Here is a 20,528-nt window from a genome sequence, read left to right as displayed (position 1 = left end):
CCAAACAGTTCGATCAAATGCTGGATATCATAAAACAAAATACAATGCAACAAAACAACCACGGCATCAAGATGCCTTTTACTCATGATAGCGCACGCCCCCCCCCCCCCCCCCCCAAAACAGTCTTCCTTCGATAATAGGAGGGGGTTAACCGAGCCTTTGTTTATCTCGATCCCTTCGCATCTTCTTCGTCAACATGCTTCAAAATATGCGTGGTATCATCGTTCATCAACATCGTCAACTCAGATATACGCAAAAGCAACATGACCCGGCCGCGTGGCCAGCAGCGCATCGTCCCATACGCCACATATCAACCGTTACTTTAATTCAGTCGTCTCTCCCTCAAACCGGCGAGATCTGTGGCACCCGGTTCTGGGGTGCTTGTGAAGTCGAACGCGGCTGCGTGGTGCTTGGAGTCAAGCCGCCGTTGGACTGAGCCTTGGATCTGGAGGCCCAACTCTTCAAGCTGGAGAAGGACATCGACTTTGCGAACCGCATCTTCTGACCCTCCTCGCCCTGCGACCACTTGCCCTGTCTGACCTTGTGGTCATCCAGAATGTTAAGCGTCCGCTTGACCCATTTCCAGACCTCGATACCAAAGACATAGAAGATGGTCATGCCGAAAACGACACCCCACTCCCAGCTGATATCGGTGTGCTTGAAGACGTTCCTGTTGAGGCCGGGGATGTACACCGTGGGGAACACAGAGACAGCGCCAATGACGACGGCCCAGAAGAGGAACTTGTTGTTGTACACGTCCTTGAAGAAGGGAAACTTGGACTCGGAATCGGGGTTCAGCCGGAACATGGACCGGCGAAGGTCCTTGATCTCCCAGGCGGTGAGGAGAATCATCCAGGTCAGTTCGGCGAAAACAGCAGCGCGGGCGCGGAACACGGGAATGCACCCCTCCGAGTAGTGCTTGTTGCAGTCCCTGCCCAGCTGGCCATCGTACTTTCCAAACACGACAATGATGAAGGTCGAGAGTGTGGTGGCGCCCATAAGAATACCGTAGACGATCATGTCAACAATAATCTGGTTGGTGAACACACCACGCCTCTTGTCGTGAGGGGGCTTGCGCATGACTTCGGCACTGGCAGCCTCACGACCGAGACCGAAAGCGGGGAAGGACGAAGTGACCATGTTGATCCAGAGAATTTCGAGGGGAGCGATGGGGAAGACGGAAATGCCGGACTCGTCAAAGAAGGCGAGACCGCAAATCAGGAGAATGACTTCACCAACGTTGCTGCTGAGAAGATGGAGGACGAACTTCTGAATGTTGGCAAACATGCGGCGACCTTCGCGGATGGCGGCAACGATCGAGTTGAACTTATCATCCGTCAAGACAATCTTGGAGGCAGACTTGGCCACGTCGGAACCGGATCCCATGGCGATACCGACATCAGCGCGGCTCAAGGATGGGGCATCGTTGACACCGTCACCAGTCATGGCCATGAAGGCATCACGGCGGCGAAGGGCCTCCACCATGCGAGATTTGGTCTCGGGCGCACAACGAGCAATAACAAGAGGAAGTTCTGGCAAGGCGTCGATCTCCTCGTCGGTGAGCTTGTCAAAGTCGGTAGCCTTCATCACAGCGGACTGGGCAACACCGGCGGGGAGGACACTGAGGTCGCGGGGGATGATACCGACTTCCCTAGCAATAGCCCTGGCCGTTTCGGGGTGATCGCCAGTCAACATGTGCACCTTGATGCCGGCCTGGGCACAGTCGAAGATGGCGGGAGTGGTCTCGCGGCGGGGAGGATCGTAGATACCAGCCAAGCCGAGGAGAATGAGGTCCTTTTCCACCGCGGACCGTTGGGCTTCATCGTTCTTGGGGAGAGAGGGGTCAACGCCGTCGTTCTTGCCAGCGACGTAGCGGCCATTCCAGGCACGATAGGCAATGGCGAGAACGCGCTGGCCCTGGGATGCAAAGTCGGTCATCTGCTTGAGGATCTTTTCCTTGTACTCTTCGGTCATGGGTACATCGGTCGTCCCGACGTGGGAGCATAGGTCGATGATACGCTCCACGGCGCCCTTGGTGAAGATATGGCTGTTTTCGGTGCTCAATCCGCTTTCGTTGTTCTCGGGCGCATCGTAAATGACGGACATGCGCTTGATGGAGCTGTCAAAGGGAAACTCAGCCGTCTGCTTCCATCCGGTCGCCTCCACGTTCTTCTTGCCGAGGTCGAACCGGTGAGCGAAGACCTGCAGGGCAATTTCGGTGGGCTCGCCGGTCGTCTTCCATTTTTCCTCCTTGTCGTCGAACCGCACTGTGGCAAGGTTGCAAAGCGCTGCCGAGAGGAGGAACATGCGGAGGTCGGGGGTGAGTTCAGCCTCGGCCTCGGGGGATGATTGTGGCTTGGGGTTGAGCTTCTCGTCGGGGACACCATCAAACTTGATGGCTGCGGTCGTTCTCTCTTCGTCATAATCGCGCTTCTCCTCTTCCTCTTGGGCGGGAACGTCGGCGCTGGAGACTGTGACACGTCCCTGAGTGGGGTCGGCGGGACTCTTCGAGTCTCTGACAGTGTAGATGCTGTTGGAGGCAGGTGTCCACACCTTCTTCGCGATCATGGCGCCTTGGGTAAGAGTGCCCGTCTTGTCGGAGCAAATGTTGGTCACACCTCCGAGGGCTTCAAGAGCTGACAAGTCACGCACAACGACGTTGGCCTTTCTCATGACAGTGGTGGCCACAACCATAGAAATAGTCAAGACAGCGACGAGAGACTCGGGAATGATGGCGATGCCGGTGGAAATGGCATAAATGACGAGCTCGCTGGGAAGCGGGTTGGGCCACTTGTTGACACTGAAGACGATCATGGCCAGGACGATGGCACAGAAGAACAACAGGTACGCCAGCTTCGCCAGCTTGATCTGGAGAGGAGTACCCTCGGTCAAGCCGAGGAACTTGCCGAGGAAGTCATAGGTGCGTCTGAAGGCACCCTTGACCGGGGCAGCCTTTCCGTACTTTTTCCAGTTCATGGACCTGCCGGGCTTGCGTCTCTTCTTGCTGGTCGAGGCGGCAATCTTTCCAACTTCGGTCTGCATGCCAGTGCAAATGACGATACCACGGCCACGGCCCTTCTGGACAACAGTGGTAGCATAGGCAATGTTGATGCGGTCACCGATACCGACTTCACCTTCGTCCTGTGCCAGCTTCTCACCGCCCTCGACATAGATCTCGGTGGTGGTGATCTTTTCGATGGGCATGGCCTCACCTGTCAAGGATGATTCGTCGCACTGGAGGTTCATGGCTTCAAACATGCGCATGTCGGCTGGAACGGTATCGCCCATTTTGAGGGCAATGATGTCACCAGGAACGACCTCGGCACTATTTGGCGGAGCAAACTGGTCAGCACCAGACCAGCTTGAACAGAGGAGAGCGGCATTTGAAAGGGCATAACTTACTTTGGTATGACCTGCATCTTACCGTCGCGGAGCACGTTGGCAGAGGGGGAAGAAAGCGCACGGAGCGCATCCATCTTCTTCTCGGCGCCATATTCTTGATAAAAACCAATGGACACATTCAACACAATGACGGCAGCAAGGACACCGCCTTCGATATAATCTCCTACGCCAAAACTCAGGGCCATGGCAAAGAAGAGGACCTAGCACAGTTGTCAGTCGATGCGCCACTTAAGTCAATGGCACCCGCAGTGCGAAAGCTTGTTTGGGAAGCTTCAGGGGGAGGGGTCATACCAGAATCATGGCATTGGCAAGCTGGCGGATAAAGATGGTGTACCAGGCGATACTGCCGCCTACATCGAGTTCATTGGTAGGATACTTGGATTGGAGTTCTTTGACCTGGGCCGAGGTGAGGCCCTTGTCGATATCGGTCCCCAGAGCCTGCGCCGTCTCCTCCGGGGTGAGGAGGAACGGGTGTTTGGGGAATTCGCCGGCCATGTTGGCGGTTGGGGGAGGGGAGGAGGGCGATACGTTCACCAGTTGACCTGACGGGGTGAGCACGACCTCGAGTGTTGAGCAGTCTGTCTCATTTGCGTAGGGAGGATCAGCAGGATGGGCAAAGGGACGGCCGTTATAGACAATCCGGACTCTGATGATGGAGTTTGACGCCGTGGAGCCAACGACGCACAAAGCTTGGACGATGGGGGAGAGAAGCTTGTTTTTTTCCTCCTCTGGACAGTGACGCAAGAAGCGAGTCCCGGATCACGGGGGAATGACGGGGTACCTGCTTTGTTTAAGTAACCGCACAGAAACTGGGTGCTCCGTCGAGGTACCGGCCAGGGCCCAGCATCTTTTTGCATGCTGCTCACCGATAAGTCGGCGGCCAAAGCAACAGTGGACTTGGCGGGTAGCAGGCCAAGAAGCCCCAAGAACTCCATCCCGGCTCTCACAGCTGCCTCGGACCTTGGATTGACTCTTCAAACCCGCTCAATGCTGCGAGATGCTGGGCGAGCCAAGCAGTTGGGCGTGGCATACGTCCTCGAGAGCCCCGCTGTGGGTGACGGCGGCGTTCGGTAGGAGTGATAAGACTGCAATCGGGTGGCGACTGAAGACAGATGAGCGTCATCCCCTGGTTCTCGACAAAGACTAACACACTCCAAGCCGGGCTCTGATAGGGCCAGCCAGACGCGGGATTGGCAAAGGGCTGGGATGCCCGCTTTTCCTCTTCGCCAAGAGCTCTTGGCCTCAGCCTTGGCACCTTGCGATGTTGCTGCCATTCTAGAACCTCAAACCTCCTCAGGTGGTCGGATGCGGTGATGCCTCGAGGCTCCATTCCTAGACCGCACCGCAGCGATGGCTTCCGGCGACTGCGCCCCGGACCCCGCCGTGCAACCGCTGCTTGCATTTCCGCCCGCCTCTACTAACGCGCTCTTGTTCAGAGAAACAGCTTCAGATGCGCGCTATGGCACGTGGTCGGGAGTGTGATAACCAAACATGTCTTGGCCCGAGCTGGGCGGGTGGTGTGAGTGGCTGGTGTTCTCCGTCTGCTGCTCCATGGTGGGGGCGATGATGGAAGATTCAGACCAGATTCAGACTCTGCTGCCCCGCTAGCGTCACGCAATCCCTCAGATGCTGCGACGTCGTGAGAACAGCGAAGCCAGCGATAAACAGCCTTGCAGAGTGCCTCTGGACAGGGGACGGATCTCCGGTTATTCTCGGCAGGGACCAACAGAAGCTCGCTTTTGCAATTTGCAGAGAGTTTTCCCTTCGAATCGACAAGACACTTAGACGAATCTCAGAAGTATTGGTGTTGTTAAATGCCTTCCCTCTTGGGGAGACGGCACAGACGGCTAACCGGCAAGCATTGGCCACAGCCGACTCAATCAAAGTGGCCCTCAAGCAGAAACAAATGCAGCTTTGACGGGATATGTGGACGGTGGTGGGAACAGCAACATGTCATTGGCCCGATTGGCCGTTGAAGCCTTATAATAGCTGTGCGGCATGCTCTCATGCATGATTCTAGGTTTCTTTTTTCGTCCCTTTCCTCGTTGAGGTGGCAGCAGACCACGAAAAAAAATGACAGCGAGCTTTGGCTGCACGACCTAGTGTCCAGTGAGGGTGCTTGCCGATCATCGTGGGGTGCGCTAGCAGCCTCCCGGACGACAGACTCTGCAACAGCGTGGGCAGCCTGAGTCTTTGGGGCCTTGTCACTCTTGTCTCACCGAATGCATATCCATTGGCCCCATCGTGGGCATGAGGAAGCAAATGATAGGCCGCCATGAGGTTTTTGGTTCAGGAACGTTTATAAGTAGAAGGGTGTAGAGAATTCTAGCCTGACACCTGCACCCTGGCATACCCGTTCGAGCCCCGCCAACCCCGCCAAGTGCGGTGGCTGGATAGCTTCCTCCACACTGAAGCATAAATACAAACCCCGGTGAAGATGGAACTGGGACGTGAGCACCCACGGTGAGGTTAAGTGAATGATGAGGTGAGAGATGGCGAGAGGCGGTATTCAACCAAGGTGAAGACTAGCTCATGGCATGATGTGTAGAATGGATGCACACTAGTGTGGCATGTCATTCCTGATCCCGTCATGTTTTCAAGAGCCGCAGATCCATGATGAGATCCAACCAATCCTGATTTGTCTGTGCAACGGGAGCATCTCGAGACAAAAAGACAATGGCATGCTGCTGCCGTCTCAACCTCTGCGATCTGCCCTCCTGCGTGCTTCTGCATCAACTTCAAATTGTCAACCTGTCATCGAGTTACAGTACAGCAGCTATCATTCTGCCTCGCGCCCAATTTGGCCTGTTGACAATTGCCGTGCTTCAATTCCTATTTTCCCTATCTAGCGCCAAGTCCTCCGACGTTACGTCATTGCTGCTTGTTACAATCGCACTTCGGCCTTCGTTCGCAATGTCTGGGGAAGCGGAGAAAGGTACGAGACAGCCTCCCCCACGCGGAATAGCCATCATCACTCGTCAATGGGCTCAGCTTTGCGCGTCCAAATGACGGATGAGATCCCAATGGATGTCGGCACGCAGTTACGCAGTTGAAGAACGATTAAGGTGGTGACACGTGACAGCGAGGGCTTCGATACGCGTATGCTACTGTCCACTGCTAACATCAAGTCTCCGCTTATCGGTAGTCACCCATCAAGAGCTAACCTCTGCACCGCCGGCTTGGTCGACTGATGTCGGCGAAACTTCAAAACTGGCCGACATCAATGCAGTGGCGAATGGCGATGTTGACAATAAAGCAACCGGCGACAATGACAAAACTGGTCAGGTCGCCCCAGTTGCATCAGGCGGTCCTGTGGAGTCACGTATCGCCGCACCGTCTTCAGCTACCCTAACTCCGGCTCCGGCTCCGGCTCCGGCTCCGGCTCCAGCTTCGGCTCCAACTTCAGAGAGCCTCGCAGAGCCGTCGACATCAGAAGAGAACTTGGACAGCGCCAAAACCGAGCCTAGCGGCCAGACCAAAGCTACACCCCCCGAATCCGTCACGTTGCCAGCCGCATTAGTCAAGACGGTGACAAACGGCACCACCAAAGACGTTGAGACGACGGATACACCCCAGAAAAGCACGGAGGCAGCTACCTCGGACGTTTCAGCTGAGTCTACGGAGGTTAATACTGACAAGGTGGCAGAAGATGCCAAAAATGACAAAGCCGCTCATGCGCCAGCTGTTAGTGCTAATGGCAACACCAGGGACGACGATGCTGAGATGGGTGAAGCTCCTGTGGCCCCGGACAGTACAGCAGCGACTAAAACAGCAGCATCTATACCGCCGCTTGGGGGCGGAAAGAGAAAGGCAGAGGAGGCTTTCGGGGATAGCAACGGTGACCTCGGCGAAACGCAGGCTCAACCCGAGATCAGCATCACCAACGCCGTGAATAAGAGCGAGATACCAACAAAAAAACGCGGCCCCGGCCGGCCCAAGAAACAGCAGAAAGAACGCAAAATTCTCACATCAGTTGGACGTACAGCGAGGAAGACAAGAAGCCAAGGTCCGGTATAAGTCTCGGTTGAGAGGGAAAGCTAAGGCTGAGAACAACTAACATCTATGCTCGACACTCGACCTTTTCTTTGGGATCGTTTTGGATTTGATTTGGGAATGTGATTTCTCCAGAATTCTGATGTAAATAAGCAGCAGTTGTCAGGAGATCACCTTGTTAGAGCTACTCATAAGTCTTCCAACAGCTATCTGGTATATTTCAGGTGCCATCTAAAACACCATGGCCTCTCGCAAAGACTTCCAAAGAGCTGAATGCTTCAGGGGATGATCAGGGGCGTCTCTATCCTTTGGAAGCGTGAAATATATTTGTCCGTTTTTCAACCGGGACATCTGGTTTGCAAATGGAAAAGATGGAGGAGGCCAACAAAAGACATGATGAATCCACATTGTCATCACCTGTCTAACGCGGTTATATGAACCAAAGCTGGATGTTCTTATCGTTGCGGCAAATCTCCCTCGGACACGACTGACAGAATTGAGCATAGACTGTTATCTCCGTGAGTTCAAAAGAGAATATTTCCGTATCCAGGAAGATGGAGGGTGTTTTGAGGGAAATGTGGTGGGTGGCTTGAAGAGGCTGACTTCCGGTGAGCACGTTGGCTGGTTGAAAGGTCATGGCCGGCCAACCGGGCCTGCCGAACACCCCCGATTGATGCCTTCCGGGTCGTCAACGTTGGTCGGGGCCAGTAGCATGACGACACTCGCCCGATTGTCGGATTCAGCTTCGTCCCATATTCAAATGTCATGCATAGTTCCCTTACCCAGCCCGCAGCTTCTCCCTTCCACTGGACTTGCTGGCAATGTTTACTTATATACGCCACCATTTTCATTCTCGCGATAAATATTTTGCACGCGGAGTTTAGAAGCTGTTGCTGGATCTTGTCGATCAAAGGGTAAAATGATCGCCAGTCAGTCGGCAAGGGACGGGGTCGGGAAGAAGAGCCGGGCCCGGGGATATCCTGCCACCAACGCTAAATGGAAGCTTGGAGTTCATGCAACGGCCTGCAGCAGGAATGGGAACACGCAAACACTGTTTCAAACAGCAAGTGGCCCCTCAGGCGGCCTCATGAGTGATCGACTGCCACAACAGAGAACAGTTGGCGAGGAGGTTAGCAATGGGGATAGGTACCCAGGTTTTGGGCCGTGGATGAAGCTCGTATTCTTTGAGGGATGTCACGCCCACAGGGTCCAGGTGGGGCGCCCAGATCCAGTGATGCATCCCAATCGAGAGGCAGTGCCAAAATAGAACACGGATCTTGGAAAGATGCCGTGGATGCAAAACCGGTCATTGGGCCAAGCTGTATACTTTTTGCTGCGTCTTTGCCTCGACACCACACTCCGGAAAGCTTGGTCATCTGGAGTTCTTAGGGGTGGCCAATCGTACTGCAGTCCCTAAATCCTTCTAGACAGGTTGTCAGGCGGTGACGCAGCAAAAAAAATTGGAGGAACCGTTCCGGGCCTGGGACCCTGACTTGTGCACGGCCTTGGGCGGGATAGCGCCGGTGTCTGGGCCTCCTTCCCCAGCTCTGGCGAACACCAAGAACTCCAAACTCCAGTCGGTGTTTTTTCCACCCAACAGACGCCATTCCATATTCACTCGCTACCTGGGGGGGGTCTCGAAAATACCACTCGCTTTGATTTCGATTCCTCCTGACACTCCTTTTTCCTGTGATTTTGCGCGCCTATTCTTTGTCCTGATTTGCGTGCTGCACCTCGGGCGCCCCCTCAACCTCGTGGAAGTTTCCAAAACTTCCAGAATACTGGAATACATAGTCCAAAAAGTATGCCGATCTAGATCGCTTGTCTCTGGGATCCTCCAAGCCCAACGCATTCGCGCCTTGGCGCCCGTCCTATACGTCACCCACGTCGTTTTTCGCTGCTTCTCCCCGAATTCCATCCAGCTTCGACAACACGCCCACACAACCCAGAAGCCATAGGTATTCGAGGGACGCTCGGCGACATCTTGCACGACGACATCGTCCGGCTTTGGGCGAACCAAAGCTGCCGTTGTTCACGACGGCACGACAACATTTGAAACGTGACGATAAAGAACGATAAAGGGGCAGCCCGCGTGGGTTGGTTGCAACAACGAATGGGCACGGGTTGGGTATACAGCCGGGCCAGATTGATTAGACTGTAGCTGCCGCTCGATTTCTGTCCATCCATCCATCCGCTTTGGACCCTGATTTTCGGAATCTGGGGACCTCCTTTACTCATCTTGCCCTTCGAGGGCGTTGCTTCACTTTCAGCCCAGAGCCACCATGGCGGAAAAGGATCCTGGGCAGATCCTCCTGGATTTGCTGGCTGATCCCTTTTCAACACAGGTACCGTTATCCCGTCATGTCGATTTGACAACACAAGACCGCTGACGAACAAACCGCTAGTTGCAAAAAACTGCCATCATTGCTGCGCTGGGCTCTTCCATCGGAACCACAGCCGTGATCGCCTTCCTCTTTTCGATTCTCCGACCGTTCAATAGTGTTGTATATGCGCCGAAGCTCAAACATGCCGACGAAAAACATGCCCCGCCGCCGATGGGGAAGGGCTTCTTTGCTTGGGTTACCCCGTTGTGGAAGACAACCGAGGAGGATATGGTCAACTTGATTGGGATGGACGCCACCATCTTTATGCGATTTACAAGGATGTGCCGCAACATATTTGCCATTCTCACAGTTCTCGGCTGCGCTATCTTGATTCCTGTCAACTGGACTGCAACGACTCGCGTGGGCATCGAAGACAACTGGCTCTCCAAGATTACACCTAACTTGGTGTGGGGGTCGGCTCAGTGGGCGAGTGTCAGCGTGGCCTGGATCTTTGACATTGTTGTTTGTGTCTTTCTCTGGTGGAACTATAGAAAGGTTGTCCAGTTGAGGCGAAAGTACTACGAGAGCGAGGAGTATCAACACAGTTTGCACAGCCGTACGCTGATGGTATGGAACACCCCCTTTGCACTCCATCGTGGTTATACCATGTGACAAAGTCAGGAGTGCTTGGCTGACACTGTGCGTTTCTAGGTGTACGATATTCCAAAGAACCTAGGCTCAGACGAGGGTATCGCTCGAATCATCGATAGTGTGGTCCCAAGCTCTTCCTTCTCAAGAACTGCCATCGCTCGTGATGTCAGGATTCTCCCAAGTCTCATTGAGTCGCATGGCAAGACAGTCAGGAAGCTCGAAAAGGTCCTGGCAGTCTATCTGAAGGACCCCAAAAACCTGCCACCAGCAAGACCTCTCTGTCGACCTTCCAAGAAGGACCACTCATACGCAAGCTATCCCAAGGGCCACAAAGTCGACGCCATTGACTATCTTACCGAGCGCATCAAGCTGCTGGAGCTCGAGATCAAAGATGTTCGGCAAAGGGTGGATAAGAGAGTGACCATGCCGTATGGTTTTGCGTCATACTCAGATATCTCCGAGACACACTCCATCGCCTACCTGTGTCGGAAGAAGAAGCCTCAAGGTGCGATCATCAAGCTGGCTCCTCGGCCAAACGACATCATCTGGGAGAACATGCCACTGAGTCCATCAGCTCGCCGTAGGAGGCGCCTGTGGAACAATTTCTGGATGGCGGTTCTCACTATTCTGTGGATTGTTCCCAATGCTTTCATCGCCGTCTTCCTGGTCAATCTGAGTAACTTGGGCTTGGTATGGAAAGAGTTCCGGGACGAACTGGCCAGCAGCCCCCAATTCTGGTCCATTGTTCAGGGTATCGCATCTCCGGCAATCATGTCACTTGTTTACCTGCTACTTCCGATTGCTTTCCGCCGCATGTCCATCAGAGCAGGCGATAAGACTAAAACGGGAAGAGAGCGCCATGTCGTCGCGAAACTGTACGCCTTCTTCACTTTCAACAACCTCTTCATCTTCTCCGTTTTCAGTGCCATCTGGGGATTTACTGCTACGGTTGTTCAGAGGACCAACAACGGTCAGGATGCTTGGAAGGCCATCTACGAAGCCGATTTCGGATTTCTCCTGTTCCTCTCACTCATCAAAGTGTCTCCTTTCTGGGTCTCATGGCTCCTGCAGAGACAGCTCGGTGCGGCGATTGATCTTGCGCAACTGTGGACTCTCTTCTACAGCTTCGTTGTGCGAAAGTTCTCTAACCCAACGCCTCGGGAACTGATCGAGCTCACAGCACCACCGCCCTTTGATTACGCCAGCTACTACAACTACTTCCTTTTCTACGCCACCGTCGCCCTCTGCTATGCCCCCATTCAGCCTCTTGTCCTCCCTGCGGCAGCACTGTTCTTCTGTATCGATGTGGCTTTCAAGAAGTACTTGTTGCTCTACATTTTCGTTACGAAGACGGAAAGCGGAGGCATGTTCTGGCGCGTGCTGTTCAACCGTTTCCTGTTCGGGACCTTTCTTGCCAACCTGGTCACCTTCTTGGTCGTTTGGGTCCGTGGCATCCAAGTCGATCGGACCCAAGTATATGCTCTGGCACCGCTGCCCATCTTGTTGATCGTTTTCAAGATAGTCTGCAGCCGCGTCTACGATGATAAGATCCACTTTTATGCGACGAGATTTACCAAGCAAGGACGGACTGAAGAAGGGCTGAATGTCAAGGAGCAAAGTATGCGGAACGATCGTCTTGCGGCTCGTTTTGGCCATCCGGCTCTCTACAAGCCCCTCATCACACCCATGGTTCACGCAAAGGCACAGAATGTTCTTGCGAGCATCTATCAAGGGCGGCTGAGCGACGGTAGGGAAGCGGGTGGCCTGGGAGATTCGGTATCTGTCAGCGGCTACAGCGACACGTACGTTATGGATTCCATGATGTCCGGCAAGGCTGGCAAGGCGTCGCCGAGCATGCCTGGTTTCGAAGTGGTACCCGAATCACGTCTTGACTTTGAATTTTACAAGAACCGCGACGAATTCGCAGAAGACCATGGTGCAGGCGAGCTCTTTGGATCAGACATCCATCGGCCGGGCACGCCGGGCACCATGATGAGCGGGCCAGACTCCCGACCCGGAACGCCGAGTGGAGGAATGGGCTTCGGCGCCAATCGCAGGCTGTTGTCACCGTACAACGACCCTGGGGCTGGGCCATCATCCAGTGGCTACGCGGGCCCATCCGTCTACTCACCCCCCATACTGGGCGCACATGAGGTGCCCAGTCGCAGCAGGAGTCCTTTATACAGCCTTGGCAATGATAGTGGTGCCAACCTGGTGCAGGGAGCCGCGCTGATGCCGGTATCGAGTTATCCCACCACACCGGCTGCTGGTGGCCCGGGAGACGGGAGCTATGATGGTGACGTTGGGACTTACAGACCTGGTGTTCCTACCATTCCGCCTGGCATCTTTGGTGGGGGGCCCCGCTATGGCGGCCTTCCGCAGAGCGATCAAGAATTTGGCCAGCCAGCGACAAGTCAAGACCCGACACAATATGACTACTTTAGAGGGCCGCGGAGAGGAACACCAGGCCCTCCGGGCGGCGGCAATGGTGGCAACACCTATAGGGGCTAATCTCCTTGGATAAGTGATGATGAATAGAAGCAAACCGTGGTTGGGTGGTGATTAAGCACAACAATCATTGCATTTGGGTAGATAAGCATGGTCTTTGGGCGTTGTTTTTCTGAATAGATTTGCTGTAATCACCTTGTTTCAAGGTTAAGTCTGTGTGGACTGTTTGGCTTCTAGCACGCCAAATCACGTTCACATCACGTCACGCTACGAATTTCAATGGGGACACAAGAAGACTAGGCGCAGGTTCTAGAAAAAGAGGATAGAGAGAGGGTTCCGAGGTGCATGTATAATTTCATGTAATTCCTTTTGGGTGTGGGGCTCGGGTACGTTACCCATCCCCCATCATGTATATACTTTGGTGAAGTATTTACGGAGCAAAGATCTCGCTGTAGATATCATTCTGGATGGGGTGATCTCTCGTGTACATGTCGCGTACAGGAACGTTAAAACATATTGCTGTTACAACTCCATGCCAACCTCATGAGGTTCAGCGGCAGTTTTGGGTCAGAGACATCTCCGACAGCGCACTAGCGAAGACAGGAAAGATGCCATGCATACCAAGCAGCAAGCAGTCAGCACTTGACTGAATCTCTATTGCGCCACAAAGCCATCACCGAGCACCTTTGCTACCTGCCGAGCTGAGCCCTTAACCTGATAACAATCCCGCAACCCACAACCCCCAAAACGCCCTAATAGTGTCCATTCCCAACGAAGCCCCACAGAGGGTACACCGTTTACTTCTTTCCAGACTTCTTGATACCCTGGGCACCGGTGTTCTACACAACACAAAGAAAGGTTAGGCCTGATCTGACTCCCCTGATGGCTGATGACAGGACGACTCACCAGTGGTCCCTTACCGCCAGCCTTGGCGGCCATCTCCTTCTTGGCCTTCTCAGCTGCAGTTGGCCCAATCATGTTAGTTGCTGTCCATTCTCTGCGCGGGAGCGCATATTGCATTGGGGGTATCGTACCAGCACGCTGCTTCTCAAGGAAAGCCTTGTCCTCATCATCGAGCTCCTTGTTTTGCTTCTTGGGGGCCTGTCGTTGTCCGTCAGTCCTTGGCTCATTGCGTATTATCTAGTCGGCGCTTTGGTTTTCGGTGCACTATCGATCGAGAAAGAGACTGACCTTGAGGGGCTTGGCCTTGCCACCTGTGTAAGCGCGCAGAGGTTAGTGAGGTCTTTGGAGGGGGATGATAACACAGCGACACTTGCCTTCTCTGCCTTGTCCGCCCATGATGACTTTTGTTTGTGTAGAAGTGTAAAAGATGTTGGTGTGGTTGATGCTGGTGAACTGGCGCAAAGAAATCAGGAGCCTGGTGAACTTTGTTAGGATGATTTGCCCCGCGGTTGAGAACGCTGGTAGTGGAGATCAAGTCACAATAGGAGGTCCACAATCACCGGGCGGTCAACCGGTAGAACACCGGCATATTCGTTTTAGCACCTTTTTGACGCACGGATGCCCCAGTCTAAGGCCCAATGCCGTGGCATGCGCGCCCGCGTCGCACCTGGGGACTTTCAAGTGGGCAGCGACTTCATCTCTCGCCTTTCTCCACTCGAGTCAGGTCAGCATCATCATCAGCACACCAAGTTCGCAGGGCAGATATCAGATCATCTTGTCTTATTGCATCATATCACTCATATCCCCTGAATCCACAGCACCATCACCCACAAGGCTTGAGAGGTTGGAAACACTTGACTGGTCGGCTTCAGCCCTCCACATTTGGTTTATTGCGTTGACAGTTCACGGCTGACACTTGTTTGCTCCTCCTCCACAGCAGAGCGCAGATTGGTTGCCAGCTGCGCTGGAAAAAAAGGTCTTGGTGGAAAACAGGGCAGACAGTAAGACTCAGAGCAAGGCGGTCGGTACAATGGCATCTCCAGTTCCCAGTTCGGATGAAGGGGAAATTGTAGAGGCAACTTCCCTGCCTCGCGCTGAACGAAACATTGATGTTGACCGAAGAGGCAGACATCATCAAGGAAGACAAGCGTCCCGCGAGCCCGAGTATGATACAGCAGCTCAACGTAGCCACTCTCCTCGGGGCTGGAAAAGACCCAGCGATGATCGGGACGACCGCCATACTCGCGATAGACGGGAACCACGCCAGTTCCGCGTACGCTATGAGGACAACTACCGAGATGACCGTCGCCATGGCCGTGACTTAGATCGCCCTCCCTCTCGCGGATCCGAATTGCTGTACGACGAACGCCCGACTCACTCTGGACATCGAGACTATCGCGGTGGCAGTGACCGCAACCGTGGCTCTGACCGAGGTTATGGCAGGGACCGCGGTCATGATGACTATCCAGACAAGCGGCCTAGAAACCACAGTCGCTCTCCCAGAGATCGCCGTGATCGGGGAAGGCGAGACAGGGGCCGATATGGCTCGGACCGTCATGCGGCAGACGAACACAAGTATAGTGCCCATGTCGATAGACAGTCGCAGAACGGCTCCCTCTCCAAGAAGGCCAGCTCTGTGGAAGCTTCGGGTGTTTCCAAAAACCATGCTAAAATTGACCAAGGTGCAACGGTTGAACGCGGTATCAATGAGCTTGCCATCTCACAGAACGGGTAAGCTTTCTTATGACCCTGAATTCAGCGGCAATGTCCTAATCCTCTATGTGCTAGTACTCCCACTCAAGAGTCTGCTCAGGCTGCCGAACCTGACATGGACTGGGACCCGGATGCTGTCATGGACGAGGAAGCTAGGGAGAAGGCCGAAATCGAACGTCGTCGCCGCCTCAGAGAAGCTGCCTACAAGAGAGGTATTGGAGCTTCAACCCCCACTATTCAATCATTGCAGGCTGGCGAAAAGAACGTGTCCAGTCCAGCATCCACTCGCCAGAGCACCCCTGGTCTCCTGAAAGTGGACGCAGCTACTCCCAACTCTAGTAAGTGCTCAAACTTTCTTCTCCACCTTCAACTTCAACACCACTAACATTTTATAGACGGCATCTCATCACCAGCTCTGTCCCCTGGTAAAGCCCCAGAGGACATGTCTGCAACGGCCCTCAATTTTGCTGATGATCAAGCTCTCATTAATGCTCACATTCGAGCCAAGTCTCATGACGAGGATGGCCCTTCAGCTGCAGATTATGACCCGACCGTGGACATGCAGGAAGACGAGAAACGGGATGAGCAGCGACATGGCAACGTAGGGTTACATGGTGAGCTGCGAGACCCCTCTCAGCCGGAGGCTGCCACGGTTTCCGCTTCGGGGGAGCAAGAGAATGGCACCAAGAAAGCAGACGAAGACGACGATGACTTCGACATGTTTGCGGATGACTTCGACGAGCAGAAATTCGTAGCTCCAGCGCACCCGAAGGCTGCGGCAGCTGACGATAGTAGACCTCAGCATGGCGCAGGCGGCAAAAATATCGAGGGGGACGACAAGGACGGCTACTACAAGATTCGGCCTGGTGAGCTCCTCGATGGTCGCTATCAGGTTCTCACTACCCTCGGCCGTGGCATGTTTTCAGGGGTAGCACGTGCTGTTGATGTCACCAACAAGCAAGTGGTTGCAATCAAGATCATGCGGAACAATGATGCGCTGCGGAAAGGCGGTTTTACAGAGATTGCCATTCTTCAGAAGCTCAACGCGGCCGACCCGGACAACAAAAAGCATCTGGTTCGGTTTGAAAGATCATTCGAGTACAAGGGCCACTTGTGTATGGCGTTTGAGAATTTGAGCATGAACCTGCGCGAAGTTTTGAAGAAGTTTGGCAACAATGTGGGCATCAATTTGAATGCGACTCGGATATATGCCTCCCAAATCTTCATTGCCCTTGGACATATGCGCAAGTGCAGCATCATCCATGCTGATTTGAAGCCTGACAATATTCTGGTAAGACGAAGACGTGACAGGCTAAGGAACTGGACTCATATGCTGACTCTGTTTGCAGGTCAACGAGGCGCGGAATGTGCTCAAGATTTGCGATTTGGGAACAGCCATCGATCGTTCTGACGCGGCAACGGCGTCGACAGAGATTACACCGTACTTGGTCAGCAGATTCTATCGTGCCCCTGAAATCATCCTGGGCATGCCTTACGACTATGCCGTGGATATGTGGTCGATTGGATGCACCCTCTACGAGTTGTATACCGGCAAGATTCTCTTTACTGGCGATAGCAACAACCAGATGCTCAAAAACATCATGGAGATCCGCGGAAAGCTCAGTGCCAAGATGTACCGACGCGGCCAACTGTCGAGCATACACTTTGACGAGCTCGGCAACTTCATCAGCGTGGAACGGGACAAAATTCTTGGAAAGGTGAGTCCTGCTTTTTTTTGTTTTGCTGCATGGTTTAATGCGCGATCCCTTTCCATCCTCCACTTCCCACAGCACATACACACATACACTCCTTTGATACACCAGACGCCCGTTCTATTTGGATTCCGCTTCTTTTTTTGGGGCCAGCCAAACGGGTCAGGCGGGTGCTGTGCCCGTGGTCTGTTAATTCGTGGCCACTAACGGGCCATAACCCCTGCTGCTGAGGTCGGGGAGTATGAGCTTGGCCTCGAGCCAGGCCATCCCAATATTCCGATGTGCAGAAGCGTGCCCCAGATACGCGGCAGACACCCGTCAAGTGCGAACGCCTCGGTCCCAATCGTCGCTTGTGATGACCATCTTTGCCCGACGACGCCCCCCTCTTTTGCCCGTCATGCCTGTGCCAAGGCTGGGGAAATGTTTCTTTCAGCCCTCGTTGAACGTCGTCAGCCTTTTTCCTGCGTTGCACTCGCCCATCCAAAGAGAGAGTTGACAGTCCTTACTGACCTACCTTGTAGACCACAGTGAAGACCTTGCCCGTCGTTAAGCCAACCCGGGATTTGCGTACCCGCCTCCTCGCGGCTTCGAGCGGTATGAACGACTCGGAGACCAGGGATTTGAACCATTTCATTGACCTGCTTGAGCGTTGCCTGACGCTGAATCCCGACAAACGGCTCACGCCTGCAGAGGCGTTACGCCACCCCTTTTTTCCTCAGAAGACGCACCCATCCACCGCCGCCCGATAGAGCGGGCCCTCTACTAGGTCCGGCCATTGAGAAGAGGCATGTTTACATGCTGCCCCGGTGAGAGGAGGCGCTTCCCCACCTCTTGCATATGTCGTTTTGCGGCGATGGCTGGATGGCTAGGTTTAGATATGGGCCGGATGGCTGGCTTGTTTACGGAAGGGGGGGCTTTTGTTTCGATATCGTCTGCAAACAGGGTTGTATCTTGGACACCCTGAAGACTCGTTTCTCCATGGGGTCAACTGGACTCGCTGGGTAATCAAGGGGACCGGAACTGGACCGGAGTTGATGTTGTTTTTCTAGCATGAGGGTGGTATAAACATGGCACAACCCGACATGACACTGCCAAAGGGACATATGCATAGGCACAAGGATTAGATTAGAAGTAAACCTGGTGATTTTACTGTTTGTTTTACGCATTCTCTTGTTTTCTTTACACATTCTCTTGTTTTCTTGGAAGGGAATCTTTTCCTGGATAATGGTTCCGGTTCTGCTTGTATAAAATGCATTCCATGCAGCCGCGTTGGAACTCGAGAGAAACAAGAAATGCAAAACCAAGAACTATCGCAGGCCCACAGGCTCACAGGCTCATGTCACTTCATGACTGGTACGGTTGGGTAGGACTGCCGCTCTGTGTAATAAATTGGATGCATATGCGGGTGGGTCTGTAGGTTTCAGGCTGTGCAGCAGAAGCTTACGATCATGCCAGGATCTGAAAGTGGTGGTCTCTTTTCTGAGTGTTTTGTCTCGGTTTGGGTGAGCATCTTTCTCGCCGGGTTTGTCTTTGGGCATTCATCAGAATCAAAGCAGGGAGTGTTGAATGTTTTAGTACTACCTCCGTGAGCTTGTGTCTCGTGGTTTAGTGAGTGCGTTGTCTTTTAAGAGCACCACAGCCGAGACCGAGACCGACGTCTGCTGTTGCAGTTGAAGTTCTGGGACTTCGGGGAGTTTGATGTCGGTTAGCCACTGTAGGTAGTTGCTTTCCTTGGTTCTGATGGGTGGTTTGGGTTGGGGGTGATGGATCCGAAAAGGGGGGTGTCAACAGGAGAAGCTGTGCAGGATGAGGAGCGGGAAATGCCGTGGAGGTTAACTGTGGTGTGGAAAGGGTTGCGATGCTTATGCTGGGTTGCAGTTGCTGGAAGATGGAGATGGACATGTGGTGCTGACTGTGTTTGGGAGGCTACTTGTTAGGGGTGGGAATTTTACACACGCCTTGTCATCATCATCACCAGTCATGAGCGAATTGGGGAGGAGAGAGAGCACTTTTGCAGTGACTAGGTCCGTATGGTATGCACATAGGTGGCTAAACTACCGGGTGGGCAGTATCACGCCGCGAGGCATGTTGTAGTGTAAATAGTCTTAATGACTTGACCATTCCCCGAGGAGCCTTAGGTCCCGGATGTCCAAGCATTGCTAGAGGAGCGATATGCACACAGGGACTTTGAAAGGTGCTGTGCCCCTTTTTTGCCTTGCCTTCCTACCCTTGCGCCGCCTCCACCTTCCGATGGATTCCTTCCCAACCTTTTGACTCGACCGAGGGAATGCTTGTTGGCGGCAAGGAGCTGGGGGCTCGAGACCTTACCCACCGATGACTTCGGACTTTGGCGAACCCTTTCACCATATGGTTGATGGTCCGGGGTAGGCACAGTAACAGAGTTTGAGAAAGGGGTGTGTGCAAGAAAAATGAAAACAAGGACCCCTTCGGCTTGTGGCACAAAACCGTGGAACAGCACATATGTATGAAAGCAGAAACGAACGGGAAACGGTTGGTCGGTCGTGCAACTGACCACCCACCACTTTACCACGGTGCTCTTGCAGGCGGCAGTAGCTTACCTCGCCTTGTGCGGTCTCTGCTCTTTTCATTCTCAGCCCGGAACTGCTTGACATGCTAGCTACCGGCACCACGAACTTCAACACACGGCCGTGTCGCCTCGCCTCGTCTTGTCTCGTCTTGAGTAGATGACTTGACTGGGTGACCACCGACGCCGAAGGTAGCACGGCATTGGGCACTGGGCGCTCCGGTGGTCTGGGCGACTGTCGGTCGGGCGATGGGCAGCAGACTTGTGGCGCCTAGACCGAGAGAAACAGAGACACTTCCACGGGGGGACAACGGGCGGCGGGTGCAATATGTGGACAGACATTGAATGGCAAGGCTGGTGCTGGTTGAGGCTGGGTGAGCGCCCACCCCCCGGCTGGCTGATGGCCTTGTACAGAACGAATACCGTGACCGGTAGGACAGGACGGCAACACCAAACCATCGGCTCCGGGCAGGAAGCAAGATGTAGGCTGCCGAAGAGTGTTCCGCCCGCCGTTGCACGCTTCATATGCCTGACTTTAACACCCTCGCTGTTACCCTGCCTCCCGTTTCACCGTGCTTCTTGACCCCCAAGGCTTTCGGGACTTGTTCTGCTGAGTCTCAAACGTAGACACCGAAGCCACTTTGCGGTGCGAGGTCTTGTTTCTCAGCTTTTCATGTGACGGTGGGCGGCAAAGGTCCGCGATCATGTCCTTGAACCGTGTTCACTGGGGGGGCGCGGGGGGGGGGGGGTTTCTTCCCTTTTTTTTTTTTCGTCCCCCCCTCCCCCACATTTTACACACCTTTTACCCCTCCCTCCCCCCCCCCTTAAAAACGCACG

General features: G+C 54.0%; 6 protein-coding genes across 6 annotated transcripts; 4 read left to right on the top strand and 2 right to left on the bottom strand.

Annotated features, from left to right (window-relative positions):
* Positions 1-342: 342 nt before the first annotated feature.
* Positions 343-3,897, bottom strand: PODANS_3_1600 (uncharacterized protein; the record flags this gene model as incomplete). Its single annotated transcript, XM_001903395.1, has 3 exons — positions 343-3,325; positions 3,403-3,602; positions 3,694-3,897. The coding sequence occupies 3 exons, from the start codon at positions 3,895-3,897 to the stop codon at positions 343-345; spliced, it is 3,387 nt and encodes a 1,128-aa protein (XP_001903430.1).
* A 2,418-nt stretch (positions 3,898-6,315) lies between these two features.
* On the top strand, positions 6,316-7,419 carry PODANS_3_1590 (uncharacterized protein; the record flags this gene model as incomplete). The annotated part of the gene is made up of 2 exons (XM_001903394.1): positions 6,316-6,337; positions 6,548-7,419. 2 exons carry the CDS (start codon positions 6,316-6,318, stop codon positions 7,417-7,419), a joined length of 894 nt encoding a protein of 297 aa, XP_001903429.1.
* Positions 7,420-9,677: 2,258 nt separating this feature from the next.
* Positions 9,678-12,881, top strand: PODANS_3_1580 (uncharacterized protein; the record flags this gene model as incomplete). Its single annotated transcript, XM_001903393.1, has 3 exons — positions 9,678-9,740; positions 9,801-10,346; positions 10,431-12,881. 3 exons carry the CDS (start codon positions 9,678-9,680, stop codon positions 12,879-12,881), a joined length of 3,060 nt encoding a protein of 1,019 aa, XP_001903428.1.
* A 734-nt stretch (positions 12,882-13,615) lies between these two features.
* On the bottom strand, positions 13,616-14,117 carry PODANS_3_1570 (uncharacterized protein; the record flags this gene model as incomplete). The annotated part of the gene is made up of 5 exons (XM_001903392.1): positions 13,616-13,657; positions 13,725-13,777; positions 13,853-13,919; positions 14,010-14,034; positions 14,092-14,117. 5 exons carry the CDS (start codon positions 14,115-14,117, stop codon positions 13,616-13,618), a joined length of 213 nt encoding a protein of 70 aa, XP_001903427.1.
* A 634-nt stretch (positions 14,118-14,751) lies between these two features.
* PODANS_3_1560 (uncharacterized protein) lies at positions 14,752-17,353 on the top strand (the record flags this gene model as incomplete). The annotated part of the gene is made up of 4 exons (XM_001903391.1): positions 14,752-15,452; positions 15,510-15,772; positions 15,830-16,725; positions 16,784-17,353. 4 exons carry the CDS (start codon positions 14,752-14,754, stop codon positions 17,351-17,353), a joined length of 2,430 nt encoding a protein of 809 aa, XP_001903426.1.
* Positions 17,354-17,742: 389 nt separating this feature from the next.
* On the top strand, positions 17,743-17,895 carry PODANS_3_1550 (uncharacterized protein; the record flags this gene model as incomplete). The annotated part of the gene is made up of 1 exon (XM_001903390.1): positions 17,743-17,895. One exon carries the CDS (start codon positions 17,743-17,745, stop codon positions 17,893-17,895), a length of 153 nt encoding a protein of 50 aa, XP_001903425.1.
* Positions 17,896-20,528: the final 2,633 nt, after the last annotated feature.

This window comes from Podospora anserina, chromosome 3 (genome assembly GCF_000226545.1).
Source record: "Podospora anserina S mat+ genomic DNA chromosome 3, supercontig 1".
In the NCBI taxonomy this organism is placed as follows: domain Eukaryota; kingdom Fungi; phylum Ascomycota; class Sordariomycetes; order Sordariales; family Podosporaceae; genus Podospora; species Podospora anserina.
This window is presented reverse-complemented; position numbering and strand designations above follow the sequence as displayed.